Source organism: Schistocerca serialis, chromosome 9, assembly GCF_023864345.2.
Source record: "Schistocerca serialis cubense isolate TAMUIC-IGC-003099 chromosome 9, iqSchSeri2.2, whole genome shotgun sequence".
Classification (NCBI taxonomy): Eukaryota; Metazoa; Arthropoda; class Insecta; order Orthoptera; family Acrididae; genus Schistocerca; species Schistocerca serialis.
Window position 1 is genome coordinate 340729867 of NC_064646.1, and position 16278 is coordinate 340746144.

General features: G+C 43.8%; 2 protein-coding genes and 1 pseudogene across 2 annotated transcripts in view; 2 read left to right on the top strand and 1 right to left on the bottom strand.

The window, feature by feature from the left end:
* The window catches only part of LOC126419907 (phosphatidate cytidylyltransferase, photoreceptor-specific), a 111858-nt gene extending 97004 nt beyond the window's left edge, over window positions 1-14854 (bottom strand). Inside the window, 1 exon segment of the mRNA XM_050087189.1 lies at window positions 14593-14854. Coding sequence (XP_049943146.1) covers window positions 14593-14667 — 75 coding nt within the window. The 5' untranslated portion in view covers window positions 14668-14854.
* On the top strand, window positions 9015-9133 carry LOC126420189 (5S ribosomal RNA; annotated as a pseudogene).
* A 219-nt stretch (window positions 14855-15073) lies between the features above and the next one.
* LOC126419910 (E3 ubiquitin-protein ligase MARCHF8) overlaps window positions 15074-16278 on the top strand; it is a 109769-nt gene continuing 108564 nt past the window's right edge. The window contains exons 1-2 of the mRNA XM_050087190.1: window positions 15074-15486; window positions 15579-15812. Coding sequence (XP_049943147.1) covers window positions 15723-15812 — 90 coding nt within the window. The 5' untranslated portion in view covers window positions 15074-15486; window positions 15579-15722. The remainder of the gene's footprint in view (window positions 15487-15578; window positions 15813-16278) is intronic.

The window sequence follows — 16278 nt, forward strand, 5'->3', positions numbered from 1 at the left end:
GTGTCCCTCCAGTTTTTTATCCACAAAACGTCCATTGGAGTTGAAGTTGGATTCTGCTCGATGTACTGAAGGGTGATGTCAAAAGCATTTTTTTGCATCGTTGTGTGAAATCCGGGTAGGAGGTTCGTCTTCGCCATCTGAGTCCTCATTCACAGTTTCCTGGCTAACAGCGGCAACAATCTGGTTCTCACTGAGCTCTTCAAAAGTGTTACAGTCTTTGTCCCATTCATTGATCCACTCTTCAACGTCATTGGCAGCTCCAGAGTTTGTAGATCTTTAACGATTTCCAGTGTGTCGTCGTTTTGCTCATCTTCGGTATGCTCATTTTCAATCATAACTTGTGGCCAAAGCTTACGCCACGATTTCCACAGTGTGTCAGGTTTCAGTTCATCCCATGCTGCAGCGATTGTATAGATAGCATCTTTGATGTTCAGGGATTTCACTGCCTCAAATAAGTTATGACCTCCTTCAGATTTTTCCATAATTGAGCTGATATACTTTCTGCGATATCACCTTTTTAACCATTCGATAACGCCCTGATCCATTGCTTAGATGAGTGAGGTCACATTAGGAGGCAGAAAGAGAGCTTTTATGTCTCCTTTCACCAAATCTTCCTCAGATAAATGTGATGGTGCGTTATCCAACAGCATTAGATCACAAACAGGCAGATTTTCTTGCTTCAAGTCTTTTTCGATTGATGTCACAAACTTAAAAAAGACGCAGTCCATCCAAGCAGATTTTTGATTGCGGTGATAAACCGGCAAGGAAATAAATAAGTTTATGTTTTTGAATGCCCTTGCCTTCTAAGATTTGGCAATGACGAACAAGGGGAGCTTGTGGGTACCATCTGCAATGCTACAAGGAATGACTGTTTTTCTATCTTTTTTAAGTTTCATTCCTACCACGGATTCATTTGAAGCTGCGAGTGTTTTTGTTGGCAACATTTTAAAGTTCAGCCCTGTCTCCTCGATGTTATGCACGTGGCAGGGTAACAGTTTATTTTCTTCTACAATTTCTTGAAACTTAACAGAAAACTCCTTAGCAGCTGCGGCATCAGCAGATAGTTTTTCACCGGAAATACAAACAAATCGGACACCATGATGAGTTTTCCAATGACCAATCCAGCCTTCACTGGCAGCAAATTTACTTTTGGCTTCCAGTTTTTTGTGCAAAACTATCGCTTTTTCTTTGAGAATTGGCAAGGATATTGGAGTGGGGTCCCTCTCCCTATCCCTCACAAACACCAACCACAACAGAACCTTCAACAAACCCCCCTCATAGCCAACAAACCTAGCCTAGCCACCCTACTCAATCTCCCCATCCCAGCACATACCCCACACAGACCAAATCTCAACTATAACCATAGTCAAATGCCACATATCACCAGTCCCAATTCAGTTCTAAACCTCTCATCCAGATCCCTCTCTCCTCCTGACACATCTGTTCTATCAAAAGGCTTAACCTTTAGCCCCACACACAAATTCAACCACACTGCCCTGGTTAAAGATCTCCTCTCATTCAACCAGAACCTCAACTGGAAATATCACTTCACTACCCAAACACAGCCCCCAAATACTAGACCCAGTGTTGAACCCTGTCTAGAACAGTTCCGACCGCCTTCTCAAAGGGATCCTCCTCCCCTCCCCCAAAATCATCCCTTGCAGACATTTCAGGAATTCCTCACATCCAGTGTTGCCTCCCAGTCCTTCTTGAAGAACATCCCGACAACCCCCAACATCACCCCAGCTGAATCCCGTGCCGTTAGGGAGCTGAAAACAGACCGCTCTGTTGTCATCATCCCGGCGGATAAAGGCTCCACAACTGTGGTACTTGACCGTGTGGAGTATGTGGCAGAAGGACTGCGTCAACTCTCCGACACCTCAACCTACAAAGCTGTTACCCAGGATCCCATTCCCTCCATCCAGACTGAGCTGCAGAATATCCTAAAAATCCAAGGTCCCTCACAAGGCCTCACAACGGCTTCCATAGACTTACTCACTCCACCTGAGCCACGTACCCCTACCTTCTACCTATTACCCAAAATCAACAAAGAGAACCATCCTGGCCGTCCCATTGTAGCAGGCTTCAAAGCCCCAACAGAATGTATCTCAGCTCTGGTAGACCAACACCTCCAACCTATCACCCGTAGACTCCCATCCTACATCAAAGACACAAACCACTTCCTAGAACGCCTCAAATCCATTCCCACTCCTCTCCCACCTGAAACCTTTCTTGTCACCATAGATGCTACATCCCTTTACACAAACATCCCACATACCCATGGTCTCTCTGCCCTTGAGCACTACCTCTCCCAACAACCACCCGAAGATCTTCCAAAAACCTCGTTCCTTATCACACTTACCAACTTCATCCTCACCCATAATTACTTCACTTTTGAAGGCCCGACCTACAAACAAATCAGGGGAACGGCCATGGGCACCAGGATGGCTCCGTCCTATGCCAACCTCTTCATGGGCCGCATGGAGGAGGCTTTCCTGAAGACCCAACAGCTGCTTCCCCTGGCCTGGTATAGGTTTATAGATGACATCTTTGTGGTCTGGACTCATGGTGAAGAAACACTCCTTAATTTCCTTCATAACCTCAACTCCTTTTCGAATCTGAATTTCACCTGGTCCTTCTCCAAAACCCAAGCCACCTTCCTGGATGTTGACCTTCATCTTGTTGAAGCTCACATCCACACCTCTGTCCATATCAAACCCACAAACAAACAACAGTACCTTCACTTTGATAGCTGCCATCCATTCCACATCAAACGCTCCCTTCCCTACAGCCTAGGTATTCGTGGCAAACGTATCTGCTCCAGTGACGAATCCCTCAACAATTACACCAATAACCTGACCAGTGCTTTCCTCTCCCGGAACTATCCTGCAGACCTTGTCCACAAACAGATCTCCTGAGCAATACATTTCTCCCCGTCCAACAACAATGTTCCTACCCCCAGACCACACAGAAGCATCCCCTTTGTCACCCAATATTATCCTGGCCTCGAATACATCAACAAATTACTCCGCCAGGGATATGACTTTCTCAAGTCAACCCCTGAAATGAGATCATCCCTTGACAAAATTCTCCCCACACCACCCAGAGTTGCCTTTCATCGCCCTCCTAACCTCTGTAACATCCTTGTTAAACCCTACAATATTCCCAGACTATCTTCTCTACCCAGTGGTTCCTACCCCTGTAACTTACCCCACTGCAAAACCTGCTCCATGCATCCCCCACAACCACCTACTCCAGCCCCGCTACTGGTAAAACATACACAATTCAAGGCAGGGTCACGTGTGAAACTACACACTTCATTTATCAGCTGACATGCCTGCACTGCACAGCCTTTTACATCGGTATGACAACAACTAAACTGGCTGAGCGCATGAAGGACACAGACGAACTGTCCGCCTAGGAGATGTCCAACACCCAGTAGCGGAGCACGCCCTCCAGCATAATTCTAGGGACCTAGGAACCTGCTACACCGTATGTGCCATTTGGCTTCTCCCACCCAACACCAGTCCCTCTGAACTGCGGAGATGGGAACTTGCACTCCAACACATCCTTTCATCCCGCCATCCCCCTGGGCTGAACCTATGTTAAACAACCTCACTCCCATTTACTCTTCAGTCTTCTCCTCTTTCCCTTTCCTCTTTAGCCATTCACGCATCTTTTCATCCTACATAGTTGTGTTTATCTTTATACTATATACATCTTCACTTCTGTATGCATGCTCTTTGGTTTGAAGCTGGCACAGTACTTACAGTAGAATATCTTTGGCTTCCCTCTGACAACCATGCCTCCATCCTTGCTACCCTCCCTGTTTTCCTTTCCCTGTTGCTTCATAACCGGGGTTGTGAGTAACTGAATCCACTTTCCCTTCTTCCCTTTCTTTCCCCTCTCTCCTCCCTGATGAAGAAACATTTGTTCTGAAAGCTAGGAACGTAAATTTTCGGTTCTGTTTTTTGTGTATCTATCGGCTGTACTAAGCTGAGGTAAGTACTGGCCAGCCCCTCTATCTCTTTGTTAGTATTTGTTTCACATCTTTATATGAGATTTTCCATTAATCATTTAAAATATACCTTCCATCATCTGATCAGATACACACTGATGAACCAAAACATTATGACCACCCACTTAATGGTGTGTTGCCCAAACTCTGGAATGCAATTCAACAGCGACTCTGTGTAGCATGGATTTAACAACAAGTCCTTGGTAGATTTCCAGAGATATGTAGCACCAGATGTCTACGAACAATTATGCAGTTACCATACATAACAGGCCAATGGTTTGTGGATGCAGAGCTGGCAACTATTGTTGTACCAGATAGTTTATCTTGGGCAGAGATAAGGTGAATTTGGCGACCAATACATAAATGTTAGCCAATTATCATGACTGCTCGAAACCACAGCGGCACGATTTTGGACTTGCGACATCAACAGTTCTCCTGTTGAAAATCGATACTGCCATCAGGGAAGACATCAAGAATGAAGGAACGAAGCTGATTTGCAATAATCTTCACATTATCAACAGCTATCATAGTACCTTTGATTACTACGACAGGTCACTTGGAAGACCACATTTAAGTCTCCCAAAGCATAATACTGTCTCATCAGCCTACGTTTACGGAATGGTGCACATTTGAGCAAATGTCCACCTGGATGACTGCATATTGGGATGCGAGCATCAATGTATTGTAACAAGAAACATGTTTCGTCTGACAAGATGACACATATCCACTGTACAATCTCAATAATTCCGTGCCTACTGTAATCATAATTGAAGATACTGTTGGCCCAACATGGGTATATATAGGGACTGTCTACTGTGGAGCCCCATGTTGAACAATGGGAACCAAACAGTGTGCTCCAACAGTTCCACCTGCAGCAGCATTGTACTCTTTGATCAGATCTGTCACAGATTGCTACCTACCCTGCTTGTCAGAACACGCATGCATCTGACCTCCACATTTTGTGATGAGGTGTGGACGTCCAACACTCAATCACCCAACTGTGGTTTCACCAACCTTCAGTCACTTTCCATTGATTCTCACAATGGTAGCATGCAAACAACTGACCAACTTTGCCATTTCCAAGATGCTCATCCCCAGGTGCAGGGCCATAACAATCTACCCTTTATCAAAGTTGCTTATGTCAGTGGATTTCACCATTTGTGACCCATATCATTGCTATAATAATTACCAATTAGTCTCTCCTATGTTTACATACTTCCTTTACCGCAACATGTGACTACAAGGCCACTAGGCAGTGGTCATTCTCGCAGTACGAAGTTTAATGTTTTGCTCATCAGTGTATATCTAGCTCATGAGATGCCTAAGTTGCAAATAGTTAGCAAAGCAAACAGTTCCATTCTGATGGCTATGGCTTTCAGTAGTATCTGCTCTCAGCAAAAGGGGACAATTGTGCACACACTTTCTGAAGCCCTCATTACGTTAATTCTATTGTTATTAAAATGTGCTATTATTGAACTTTAAGAAGGTGACCTCCTAATCTTGAGTTCAGCCAGGTGACAGTACTAACTGGTCCTATTCCAATACACTATTGATAAAAGAGGGGAAGTCAGAGTAGCGGAAACTGGCTTCCTTTCAGAATGGAGTAACATCCATATCTACAGGTAGTTTTCCTGTAGGGGAAGATTAAAGGTCAAATGGTACTGTGAAAGAGGTCTCTGATTGACATCTTCCACATTCTTTCTCTTCGGAAGGGCTTGTGCTGTGGTACTGTGAAAGAGGTCTCTGATTGACATCTTCCACATTCTTTCTCTTCGGAAGGGCTTGTGCTGTATATTGGTGTTGTACTGTGTATCAGTTAGATGTGATATGCCAATTATAATAAAAGAATGTATCACATCAGCCGCACCTCAATAATGATGAAACATGCTTACGAGAATCAAAGAAAGTTTATTTTATAAGTAGTAACATTGGGAGGAATGGTTTGTGATATGAGCAGATGCGACGAAAGACATGGGCGCATCACATCTACAACATGGAACGGCCATTTGTCATCTCCACTTGCTGTGGGCCACTTGTTCCCTACTGCGGCCTGAAGATATTTTGCGGCCACAGAGAAAAGCGTTGTTACAACAAAATTGTAAAGGGCATGACATGCAAATCATTCTAATTAACTAGAATTTTGTCTGATCTAAGATGATGTGAGGACTAGTCAGTTAGAATAACGTATTCTGAAGACTGTGAAAATTATTGTAAATGGAAGAAATGAGTTATCATACCACAAAGAGTTAATACAGGAGTTCAACGTGGGATTCTTCAGAATTATTTCCATGGTTCAGAAGAAAACCCGTACTCACTCTCAGCACACAGACAACACAAGAGGAGACAAAGCCATAAACTACTATTGGAAGATGGTTATTTGGCCCTACCTTGCAGGTCTCAATCAGTAAAACATCAAAATAGGTGACTGAAAGAAATTTTATGAATACATATCACCACAAGGCCACGAGAGTGGCAGATTTAACTTCCACCAATTACACTTCCTTGATCACATTTCATTTTATCGGCCAGCTCATACTTTTTCTCACTGACTGTCATCTGCTCCAGTGATGTCAGAGGATGAAGGAGAGGTATCTTCTGACAGGGTATGTATGGATGATGTTCAAGGAAAGCGGTAACCTCTATCTGGAGTAATTTATTTTTTTAGGAACTAGTTTATAATTTTGAACAGAACAGGTTCTAGATGTAACCTCTGAAAAATCTGTGATCCTATCACTTCAAAAGGATGAAGCCATTCATATTTTTTACAGGTTTCAAAGTATGACAGGTGACTGAATGTTTTCTATTCCTTTATCTTCTTTTCCTTTTTAAAAGTTGGGCAAACATTCAACTGGGGAGGCTGCTGGTCCAGAATGTTTGTACAAAGAGGATGTTATCCAAGAGTGTTCTACCACAAATTCCAAAGAGGGTTTCTGAAGTACAGTGAGAAACAAAAAAAAGTATGCATCTTTTGGGTGTTAGTACGTACGGCTTACCATCACATCTACAGTCCTGGAAATGGTAAAAAGAACACATTGACACCGGTGTGTCAGACCCACCATACTTGCTCCGGACACTGCGAGAGGGCTGTACAAGCAATGATCACACGCACGGCACAGCGGACACACCAGGAACCGCGGTGCTGGCCGTCGAATGGCGCTAGCTGCGCAGCATTTGTGCACCGCCGCCGTCAGTGTCAGCCAGTTTGCCGTGGCATACGGAGCTCCATCGCAGTCTTTAACACTGGTAGCATGCCGCGACAGCGTGGACGTGAACCGTATGTGCAGTTGACGGACTGAGCGAGGGCGTATAGTGGGCATGCGGGAGGCCGGGTGGACGTACCGCCAAATTGCTCAACACGTGGGGCGTGAGGTCTCCACAGTACATCGATGTTGTCGGTAGTGGTCGGCGGAAGGTGCACGTGCCTGTCGACCTGGGACCGGACCGCAGCGACGCACGGATGCACGCCAAGACCGTAGGATCCTACGCAGTGCCGTAGGGGACCGCACCGCCACTTCCCAGCAAATTAGGGACACTGTTGCTCCTGGGGTATCGGCGAGGACCATTCGCAACCGTCTCCATGAAGCTGGGCTACGGTCCCGCACACCGTTAGGCCGTCTTCCGCTCACGCCCCAACATCGTGCAGCCCGCCTCCAGTGGTGTCGCGACAGGCGTGAATGGAGGGACGAATGGAGACGTGTCGTCTTCAGCGATGAGAGTCGCTTCTGTCTTGGTGCCAATGATGGTCGTATGCGTGTTTGGCGCCGTGCAGGTGAGCGCCACAATCAGGACTGCATACGACCGAGGCACACAGGGCCAACACCCGGCATCATGGTGTGGGGAGCGATCTCCTACACTGGCCGTACACCACTGGTGATCGTCGAGGGGACACTGAATAGTGCACGGTACATCCAAACCATTATCGAACCCATCGTTCTACCATTCCTAGACCGGCAAGGGAACTTGCTGTTCCAACAGGACAATGCACGTCCGCATGTATCCCGTGCCACCCAACGTGCTCTAGAAGGTGTAAGTCAACTACCCTGGCCAGCAAGATCTCCGGATCTGTCCCCCATTGAGCATGTTTGGGACTGGATGAAGCGTCGTCTCACGCGGTCTGCACGTCCAGCACGAACGCTGGTCCAACTGAGGCGCCAGGTGGAAATGGCATGGCAAGCCGTTCCACAGGACTACATCCAGCATCTCTACGATCGTCTCCATGGGAGAATAGCAGCCTGCATTGCTGCGAAAGGTGGATATACACTGTACTAGTGCCGACATTGTGCATGCTCTGTTGCCTGTGTCTATGTGCCTGTGGTTCTGTCAGTGTGATCATGTGATGTATCTGACCCCAGGAATGTGTCAATAAAGTTTCCCCTTCCTGGGACAATGAATTCACGGTGTTCTTATTTCAATTTCCAGGAGTGTATATACTATCAGCTTTACTTTTTAAGTAAAAATTGTCCTACAAATTCCAATATGAAGACTCCTGTGTCATTTCTGACTACCTATAACGTTATCTGTATGAGCAGTACAAAATGAATGCCACAACATTCCTAGTTTGCTCAGAGTTTGTCAGATTGGAGCTTTAAACCTATGTGAAAATTAATCTTCTGGTGTAGTCATTGCTTTAATTAGCAAGGCTCTATTCCACATTTTTTCCAGGATACTGTTTTGCCAAACTTACCTTCCATGTCTTCACCGTAAAAGGATTTGGTTGTCGTGAAAGAATCACCATCTGTATTACTGCAAACTAAGTTCCGAGTAAATTATTTTATTTCTGTTCAACATCCCAAAAGATGGCAACAGAAGAGAAAACTAAGATGTAATAGGTTTTTGCATTTTTTTTTCCAGTCACTGAGACAGCCAATTATACACAGCTATTATCTGGTGTAAATACAATTCTTTTCGTACATGCTGTGTACATCATTATGACACTTACTCTGATCAAGGGCTGATCCCAGGGAGAGTTATTCAACTGGCTTGACTGTCACTGTGTGCCAATAGCCTTGTCGCAGCGGTAACACTGGTTCCTGTCAGATCACCAAAGTTAAGTGCTGTCGGGCTTGGTTTGCACTTAGATGGGTGACCGTCTGGGTCTGCCATGTGCTGCTGGCACACAGAGTGCACTCAGCCCTTGTGAGGCCAAATGAAGATCCATTTGACTGAGAAATAGCAGCTCTCATCACAAAAACTGACAATGTTTGGGAGAGTAGTGTGTTGACCACATGCCCCTCCATATCCACACCCAATAACAGTTACCTGCCGAGAAAGAAATGGCGGTATGTCGGTACTGTTACACCTTCTGAGCCCCGTTCAGACGGACTTTAAAGTTAATTTGATGGTCACTGTTCAGGGTCCTGGTGCCACAAAACAATAAGCATCTACTCTTAGGTCTCGTGGGAAGATAACAAACAGCTCAGGCATCCACTGTGCAGGTCCTGCATTGACAGGGGGTTACAGATGAGAAAGTACACGATGACCCAACCACGTCGGAATAGTGAGTGAAATCCAAAAGAAGGGACTAGACTTTATTTTGCCTAAAGGGTGCAACAGAAAAAAAGGCAAAATGAGAAAAACAATTCAGAACCAAAACAATATTCAGGTTCGCATCCAGAACTGGGGTCAATAGAGGCTGATGAAAGATAGACTGAGGAGGGGGAGAAGGAGAACCATAGTTGGTCCAACACATACCACAAATATATCCACGAGAGAGGAATGAGCCATCTTGCAAATGAAGCTACTACCAAATGGTATGCAGTGTTACACACAACTGGTAGCAAGTTGTGAACTATTTATATGATTCCTACAGTGTTAAAATGTATCAATGTAACAGCACTAGCTGTGTGAGACCTTCTCAAATGAAAAAACTAACAACGACCAATAAACTACACTTCACAAGTTGTTCATTCTATATAGCTAAGATCTATACCTTTTTGAACATTAACATGGCGGCATTTCAGATAAACCACTTGACCATCTTAATAAAGTCTGAAAGAGAAACACAAAACTATCGAGTGTTGTCCCTCTTATTTTTTCAGATCCTTACCTATCAGTGAGTACAGATACTTTTGTGCAGAAATACCAACTGTCAAAGACCACACAGGTCACATAATAGCTGTGATTCTGGCTTTTGCCCATGACTTAACTGTGTTATGTTACATCATTATATCATGTCATTTGAAATGTGTTTTGCTCATATAGGGCATGCTGGTATGGGATGATGCACTCAAGTGTTGGATGTCTGTACTGCATTTTTCCAATGTTGTACATTGTGTTGTTGGAGGTTGTCGACTGGATTTTTCCAGTGTTTTTTGGACAGCATGGTTGTGGAGACGAAGCTGTGGAGACGAAGCAGCGATTAGTATGATTAATCAATTATTCAAAAACAGTCTTAATCGAATTTATTATTATTATACCGCCAACCAGTTTCAATCTGACGTAGGATAGTTTCCTGCCGTTACGTAGACAGGAGTGACACCACCAGCAGTTGACCAATGGTGTAAACGCCACAGATGCAGACAGAATGCCCACACCGAGGGCCGAATGCCGCCGCCAGGGTTGGCAACTACCCCCCCCCCCCCCCCAGCACTGTGCGTCCGGACCACTGCAGCCTCCCGAGGACTAGTGTAGTGGAGGGGGGGGAGACTGCACATATAAATATACCGCTCTCTGTGAATCTTGATGGTTCACTAGAAGATGGGTAGTATGACATTTACCGAAACATTGCAATATACACTCCTGGAAATTGAAATAAGAACACCGTGAATTCATTGTCCCAGGAAGGGGAAACTTTATTGACACATTCCTGGGGTCAGATACATCACATGATCACACTGACAGAACCACAGGCACATAGACACAGGCAACAGAGCATGCACAATGTCGGCACTAGTACAGTGTATATCCACCTTTCGCAGCAATGCAGGCTGCTATTCTCCCATGGAGACGATCGTAGAGATGCTGGATGTAGTCCTGTGGAACGGCTTGCCATGCCATTTCCACCTGGCGCCTCAGTTGGACCAGCGTTCGTGCTGGACGTGCAGACCGCGTGAGACGACGCTTCATCCAGTCCCAAACATGCTCAATGGGGGACAGATCCAGAGATCTTGCTGGCCAGGGTAGTTGACTTACACCTTCTAGAGCACGTTGGGTGGCACGGGATACATGCGGACGTGCATTGTCCTGTTGGAACAGCAAGTTCCCTTGCCGGTCTAGGAATGGTAGAACGATGGGTTCGATGACGGTTTGGATGTACCGTGCACTATTCAGTGTCCCCTCGACGATCACCAGTGGTGTACGGCCAGTGTAGGAGATCGCTCCCCACACCATGATGCCAGGTGTTGGCCCTGTGTGCCTCGGTCGTATGCTGTCCTGATTGTGGCGCTCACCTGCACCGCGCCAAACACGCATACGACCATCATTGGCACCAAGACAGAAGCGACTCTCATCGCTGAAGACGACACGTCTCCATTCGTCCCTCCATTCACGCCTGTCGCGACACCACTGGAGGCGGGCTGCACGATGTTGGGGCGTGAGCGGAAGACGGCCTAACGGTGTGCGGGACCGTAGCCCAGCTTCATGGAGACGGTTGCGAATGGTCCTCGCCGATACCCCAGGAGCAACAGTGTCCCTAATTTGCTGGGAAGTGGCGGTGCGGTCCCCTACGGCACTGCGTAGGATCCTACGGTCTTGGCGTGCATCCGTGCGTCGCTGCGGTCCGGTCCCAGGTCGACGGGCACGTGCACCTTCCGCCGACCACTGGCGACAACATCGATGTACTGTGGAGACCTCACGCCCCACGTGTTGAGCAATTCGGCGGTACGTCCACCCGGCCTCCCGCATGCCCACTATACGCCCTCGCTCAAAGTCCGTCAACTGCACATACGGTTCACGTCCACGCTGTCGCGGCATGCTACCAGTGTTAAAGACTGCGATGGAGCTCCGTATGCCACGGCAAACTGGCTGACACTGACGGCGGCGGTGCACAAATGCTGCGCAGCTAGCGCCATTCGACGGCCAACACCGCAGTTCCTGGTGTGTCCGCTGTGCCGTGCGTGTGATCATTGCTTGTACAGCCCTCTCGCAGTGTCCGGAGCAAGTGTGGTGGGTCTGACACACCGGTGTCAATGTGTTCTTTTTTCCATTTCCAGGAGTGTATGTATACTACCACCCAGCTGGAGACCTGATAAACATTCATCAGTGGTATTGTGGATTTTGGTTGAGGTCTTTAGGTCAAGTGAGAGTTGCAGTAACTGTTTTTGGAGTTGGGTGGTGTTTCTGGGATTGCTGTCTTCGTCTGAGCTATATACTTCAAGTGAATGTTGCAGTACCCAGTTTTTGACTTGCGTGTGGGTTGCTGATATTAATGACTTCATTTGAGCTATTTGTGGTATCTTTAGTTTATCCCCCTCCCCCAAAACTTTCTACCACCAGTGTGTGTCCCAATAGTTTCATTTCATTGCTGAAATTAAATATTTTATATGTTATTTATATTTGTTTATGGGTGTAATGGGTGATGATGTGATTGTGGAATTGAATAAATTTGGAATAGGGGTGTATATTATCTTAATGACATCACAGCTCAAAGCAAACAGGCCGGAATCAGAAATTTTTGGTAAGCACAACTCCAGAATTGTCCAATTTTATATATGATCAATTGTGAACAAATGTCTGTCTTAAAACAGGTCCTAGTGGAGAGATCTGGTGAGTTTGTTCTATGAAATGAAGAATGTGATTAGCCTCTATTTCAGACAAGCAACACTGCAGCTGTGATTTCCAGAAAATCACAATAAACGGAAATTAATGGAGAAAGAAAATCACACTACAAAATTTCACATATTAACAACTAACCCATATTAGAAACAGAATTTTCAAAAACTTTTGTTGGATGTACTAGCAGAATCCAGACAACACATCCTTCTAAGACTCAAACTTAGAAACTAATGAGGCACAATGGTTTCAACAATAAGCTAATTAGCATCTCCTAGTCAAGTACTTTCAGATGTAGTTTACTGAATTGTGATACCCCACAAAGAAAAATTTATATTACTATTTATTCTGAATGACTACTTCCTCTGGTGGAAAAAATACTAAAATTTCTCAGGAATAATCCAGCAGCATGAGAGGATTCCATTATAGCTCAACTTTAAAGTGAGCAAAAGACAAGGCAGTGAGCAAACCACTGAAGAAATTCAGAAACGCCGGACATGTGGAGACGTTAACTGAATCCAAATTTTGACACACCTATTTCATATTAAACAAGGTCTTTTTACATAACAGTAAAGTGAGCTCTCTCATAGTGGTAACAACCATATACAGGACCTGACAGTCTTTAGGACAGATCGACAACTGTGACAATGATCTGTGTTTACTTTAAAAAAGCCTACAATTTCATGGATGGAAAAAAGTATGGAGATTCTAAAGGTACTAGCACAAGATGACAAAAGCCCTAACTAAGATTAAAAACTCTGTCTGGTAATCATTACAAAGTTCTGTTCACGTTCACAGCAGGCTGCCCACGTATAGATGTTGGCACATACACACACAATGGAAATAGAAAAGACTCTTGATAAAATATATTTTGGTTCTGCATTATATTTTCGTATGTAGGTTTCGGAGAGAGTAATCTATAGCACAGCCTGACATCTAGGTTAATTTGAAAGGTTGAGAGTCAGCAAAGACAACCATTTTGATGTCATGGAAATATCTATGGTTGATATTTTGCCCACATTTAATTTCAATGAGTGTTTTATGTTTGCCACTTCAATGTTGTCATGGATAAAAGCAAATGAATGATATTACTGCATTCCATATTTCCACACCTGTGACAATATTAAACAAATATTAACGCCTAACAGCTGAATAAGTGAATTCCCAAGTGGCACCACTCAAAGAAACAGGAGAAGTGTCAATACAGGTTTCTTCAATTATTTGTTGACAATTTGCTACAAATGAAACATAGCAGCCAACAAGGTCAATGAAAACTCGCCTTTTCAGTGCTATCTTTACTTGGAATATGTGAACCGACGCCATATAGCAATTTAGAATCGTAGTCACATTAAAGGCCTGCATTTTATCGGCCTGATGTTTTGAAAATTCTTCCCCCATCCCCACACAGAATAAACAGTTACATTACTGTAACTACTGCTAAGAGGTGTTGAGACATAATTTGTCTAAATGTTTTTAAGATTGACCTCTATCACAAAATGTTCACTATCATGATATAAAACCAGTGACCTGAATTATCTACGATTAAGATCCTGACTCATAAATGTAATTTACCTGACAACTTTAACGTCATGTTAATCACTACGTACACAGCCAAATGACTTCCATCTATGAACTCCATTTACTCATGGAAATTTCAAATTAACTTTCTTCCTGGAACCTGTCCATGTTTAACTGACACATAATGTATCGGCATAACCAAAGACTGTCGTACTTAGGCTAATTCGTCGTTGATAATTATTAACGTCCATAATGGTCTGGTCGGTTCTATTTATGTTTAACAGAGTGTTTTAAAATCTATCTTTGTAGGCAATAGTAGCATAGTGAAGAGAGGTACAGTTACAAACCTGGTCGCTTTCTGCTTCGGGAGATTTATCAGCTTCTTCGGTCTTGTCAAAATGCCTCTTCCGCATTTCAGACATTTTTGTTACTCTACTTTTTACAGAAAGCAAAGAGAATTGTTACTTCTTGCACGTGTGTACTTTCTTATGTCGCAACAACAACGTAGACGTGTGCTTCCTTCTTCATTCTACTTTTCAACCATAATTCAATAACCGGACATGAACTACTACTTTGCAAACAAACATTGATGTAAAGCACCAAAGATATTTAACGAACAGGTTTGTTTTGTCTTTTTGGCTAACATTAAGTCGATATTTTTACAGCTTGTTTCATGGAATATTTACCATCACCGATCAGGATACTAAAATAGGCGGAAATTCGGTTTGAAGTTTATCTAGTCACATACTGCTGGTGAATAAGAACTCATAACTGTTCTCTGTTTGTGTAAGTTTGGTTACAGCTATTTCAATGCCAGAGATATTGGTTAATGTTATTGTCTGCCATCTGCAGTATTAAAGGAAAACTTGGTTTTCGTGCACTGAAGTCCATTATACTAAATTAGGCGTTGTGTGTATGTGTGCGTTACTCAAGTAGTGCAGTGTTGTGTGTGACAGATTTTCTAATAATATCACAACATAATTTACATAGCCCTCTACAGCATCTCAAGAATCTCAATAGGCGAATAGTTTATTATCGTCTGCATTTTGCGTTTATTGTTCCTCCCTTATGCCAAATTGTTGTTAAGTGTATGAAATATATCGATCTACAAATGTGTTTGTGATAGAGCAAAAGATGACATATGTTCAATGAGATGGAAACAAACTTAAGAAATCTTTTGAGTTTCTGCGAACGGAAATGTAGTTTTCTTGTTGGGTCGAAACAGAAAACACCTCATCATGGTACAGTTTAAACATTTAAGCCTTTGCCCACATCGCCTAAAGTTGTATACGTATATGCTTGATGAAATATCTTGCTCTTTGTATTAACATAGATTCACACCAATACTTAAATACAATGGGAGAAGTAAATAATTCACAAATGTAGTTTACTAGCTGATAGTTGTTTATTTGTTGAATATTGATGCTCTGAACTGAGTACGAGGGCAACCACAGCGTGAAATCAATCCCACCGTGAAATGCCTTTGCAACAAATAAGTGTTTCTCCACTGGATTGGGTTAAAGATGCTGGACACACTGGAAGACAAAATCGCGATTGGAAAGTTCAGGTAAAATAAGAATATAAATCATTAATAAACAACGTGTTTTTCATTTTAGTTCCTAGACGTAGGCTATTTGCATCCTGCATTCAATTATTGTTAACATTGGTGTCTTGTGGTCATCCAATGACGTTAGGTAGTTGTTAATCAGTGATGTATGAAGGCGTTTGCAAATTGGAAACTGTCTGCAATATCACAATTAACAGTCTGTAATATCACAGATTCTCAACAGATTCCTGTGATTTGTTCTTTAGTTTGTATTGTGTCATCACAACCAGGTTTATTCAGTTTTACATTCGTCGAGTTCATTAACTCTCAACCTAAGCTATACTTATACTATACTATACTATACTTATACTATATACTATAAATTACAGATCAGTCTGTTGCCACAACCAGTCACCCACCCCCCACCCTCCCCCCTCATTCATTGGCTTTGCCCACTAATAGCAGTGTTATGCAACAAAAGCTATTG